Source organism: Entamoeba nuttalli (genome assembly GCF_000257125.1).
Source record: "Entamoeba nuttalli P19 unplaced genomic scaffold asmbl_5867, whole genome shotgun sequence".
In the NCBI taxonomy this organism is placed as follows: domain Eukaryota; phylum Evosea; order Mastigamoebida; family Endamoebidae; genus Entamoeba; species Entamoeba nuttalli.
Window position 1 is genome coordinate 1 of NW_008577734.1, and position 3,506 is coordinate 3,506.

Below are 3,506 nucleotides of genomic sequence, written 5' to 3' on the forward strand. Positions count from 1 at the left end.
AAAAAAAAAAACAGGTTTTGTTTTTGAAAAACATTTTTTATCAAGACTTAGACTAAACAAATTATTAGAATAGTACTATTGTTCTTTCTTCTCACTCTGAACAAATTGAATAAAGATATTCATTATCTTTCTTATCTAATGTTAATGTCATCAATTCTTTTGGACAGTCTGGTGTAAGTATTTTTTGACCAAAATCATATGACACATCTTTTGCAATATCAATTGGTAATTTGTTTTCTTTATTTGTAATGTTAAGAGACGCACCATGTCGTATTAATATTAAAACCATTCGATCATTCTTTAATTCTGAAGCAATGTGTAGTGGAGTATTTCCTTGTTCATCTTGGGTATTAACATTACATCCATTCAAAAGTAACAATGTTACAATATCCTCTTTATTACATCGAGTGGCAAGAGTTAAATAGTTATCTTTAATGATTTGATTTCCATAAATGGAAATACATTCTTCAACACCTTGAATGTTTCCTTTTTTTATCTCATTTTCAATGTTTAATTGACATTCTTTCTTAATAAACTTTTTTTCAATATATTTTTCATGAATAGCACTATATCTCTCTGAACCATTTGCGTTCTCATGAATAAGATAACCATGACTATTTGCTTGATAAATAGAATTAATAAAATTATTTCCTAGATTTCTTACTATGCTTATAGATTCTCCTTCAATCTTATCCATTAATAATGACTTTACTCGTGATACTCTTACACCAAGACTTCTATGTGCTCCACAACATTCTAAACAAATAACAATTCCTAAATTTAATGATATCCATTCTGGTTCTAATTTTCCACATTCAGCACATCGATTATTACCAGGTATTTTCCAAATCATATTAGTAAGATTAATTGGATTAATACTTTCATTTATATCATTTTTGTCATTGTAATATTCAATATCTTTTTTAACCTTATCAAACATGTTAATCCATCTTTCCATTTCATTAAAACAACTTGTATAATAAATATCTTGTTGACTTGGTGTAATTAATTCGAATGAATGATTATCACTTTGTGGTTTAGCTAATGAAGTAAGAATATCAGTAACAATACTCTCTCCTTTTTTTTCATTAAATATTATTAAATTCTTTCCTTTTATATAATAATATTGTCGTATTCCTAATCCTAATTTCCCTTTACTTACTAATATTCCTCCTTTTTTGTTTTTAGGAAGTTGTACAATTTCTTTTGTTGCTTCTTTTAATATAATTTTCTTAGATGGTGTTGGTTTAGTATTATTTTTATTACAATCTGAAATACATTCATTGATTAATTCACTGAATTGAATTCCATTAGATTGAATGACTTGACCAAAATTCCATATTGTTACATTCATTTCTTCACAAAATTGTATAGTAGCATTTTCTATTCCTTTTTCTAAATTTGTAGCTCGTTCATTTAAACTAGTTTTTGATTTAACTAATTTATTAAATTCAGTGTCATAAACTTTTCTCTCTTTATTATATTCTTTTTCACTTGTCTCAAATTTGGTTGATTGTTTATTAATCATTAAATCCATTTGTATTTTCCAATCAATCACTTTCATAAGAAATTGACGTTGTCTTTCAATAGACTTTCTTGTTGAATCAAGAAATGAACTATATTCCTCACTTTCATTTGTCATATCTCTAAATGAATCAAAAGTGTCTATAACTTCTTGTAAATATGATAAATATTCACTTCCCCGTGAAACAACTTTATTCAGTGTTTCAGACATTGTTTTCTCTGTTTTAAATGCATTATGAATTATGTCTTGGGTTGTTTTTATTTTTGTTTGGAATAACGGGTGGTGAATATCATCTATCTCTTTTGTGTTAAACCTTACAAAACTTGACATTTAACTTTTGATAGTTTATATTTCATTCTTTTGTGTTTTTTTTGTTTCAAAATAAAAAATACTCTTCAAACCTAATGTTTCTTTTAGTCCAATAAATTATGCATTTATTCTTCTAGTTGGTAGTATCTTTTCACCTATCAAATCCTTAACACAAGTATTTAGACATTTAATGATTTTAAATTAGTTTTAAAGAGATGATTATTTCTTGAGAGAATTATTTGAGAATTTATTGAATTAGTTGCTTGATGTTAAAAAAAAACAAGACTTTTTTTCGAGAAAACAATAGAATAAGAAACATTAGTTGGTGTTTGATAAATGAGAAGTACAACTTTGTTCAGTCACTGTCTTTTGTATTAATAACATAATTAATTAAATAACAAAAAAAATAGGGTTAATATGATTTGTAGTTAAAAGCAATTTCTTCTAATTTTTACCAGTATAAAGAAATTATGAGATAATTCATCACCAAATAATGATATATGACAAAGAAAAAAGGAGAAAAGAAACATAAAAATGAAGATGGATTTAACGAACAGTGTATTACAAGGAAGTGGAATTGAATTAAGAAAACGATTCTATCAAGAAACACAACCATCAAATGAAATATTCCACCCAAAAAGAGGATTTTTTGGTAATTTATATCAAATGATTTTCCATCCAATAGAATATTTCACTCCAAAAGAGACAAAACTTGGAGAGGTGAAGATCCAAGTATTTGAGCAAGAACAAGGCACTGTTGATGTCAAGATTTCTATTGAAGAAAATAAACATCAAACACCAATACGTTCTATTCATTTAAATGCATCAAGTGATTACCAACAAGAAATCAATGAAATTAATGAACAATTAAGAGCTATTGTTGAAAACCATTTTAAGATTGGAGAACAATCTATTGAATTTGAACAACCAAATCAACGTTCACATCAAAGAAAGTCAATTGTTTATAAAGAAAAAAACATTGTTCCTAACAAAGGAATAAGTTCTTCACAAGAACACAAATAAAGTATTGTCACAATGCTTAAATAAAGTATTTTTATTTATTTTAATAGTTTTGAATATTCCATTGAATTATTGATATTAATTCATTAAGTCTATCAACAACTATCATAATAAAGAGAACTTCAATGATATGTAATCAATAATTACTTGGTTGAATTATTGAAGTTATGACTTACATAAGTCAGAATTTACTTAACTAGTTTTGTTTGGAATGTATTACAATGTGTTGATTCGTTCTTTTATGTTTATATTTGATTTAGTATTAGCAAACATCATAGAGAAATGACGTATTTCTTTTCACTTTTTTTGTTAAACATAAGTTTGAAATTAAATCATCTTTTGCTTGTCAATGTTAAGACTTTCAAACATTTTGTTACTCTTATCACTTAATTCCATAATCGTTATTCTAACTACTACATAAAAATCATGTAAATCCCTGATAAATTTCATCTTACTTAGTTATTAATACTCTTAAAAAGTACTAAAATTATTCATGGATATAGAAAAGATAAGCGAGTTGTAATATACTCAATTATGTTAAATAGAACTTAGAACAAAAATAAAGTCATATAACAAGGGACATAAATATTATTTCATTAGATATTATGCTGGATTTATTAACAAAGAAACAAAATATTGTGTTTAATATCAA

At 25.4% G+C, this 3,506-nt stretch overlaps 2 protein-coding genes across 2 annotated transcripts; one reads left to right on the forward strand and one right to left on the reverse strand.

The window, feature by feature from the left end:
- Nucleotides 1-91: 91 nt before the first annotated feature.
- Nucleotides 92-1,855, reverse strand: ENU1_141390 (ARF GTPase activating protein, putative; the record flags this gene model as incomplete). The annotated part of the gene is made up of 1 exon (XM_008860329.1): nt 92-1,855. The coding sequence occupies one exon, from the start codon at nt 1,853-1,855 to the stop codon at nt 92-94; it is 1,764 nt and encodes a 587-aa protein (XP_008858551.1).
- Nucleotides 1,856-2,368: 513 nt separating this feature from the next.
- On the forward strand, nt 2,369-2,857 carry ENU1_141400 (hypothetical protein; the record flags this gene model as incomplete). Its single annotated transcript, XM_008860330.1, has 1 exon — nt 2,369-2,857. One exon carries the CDS (start codon nt 2,369-2,371, stop codon nt 2,855-2,857), a length of 489 nt encoding a protein of 162 aa, XP_008858552.1.
- Nucleotides 2,858-3,506: the final 649 nt, after the last annotated feature.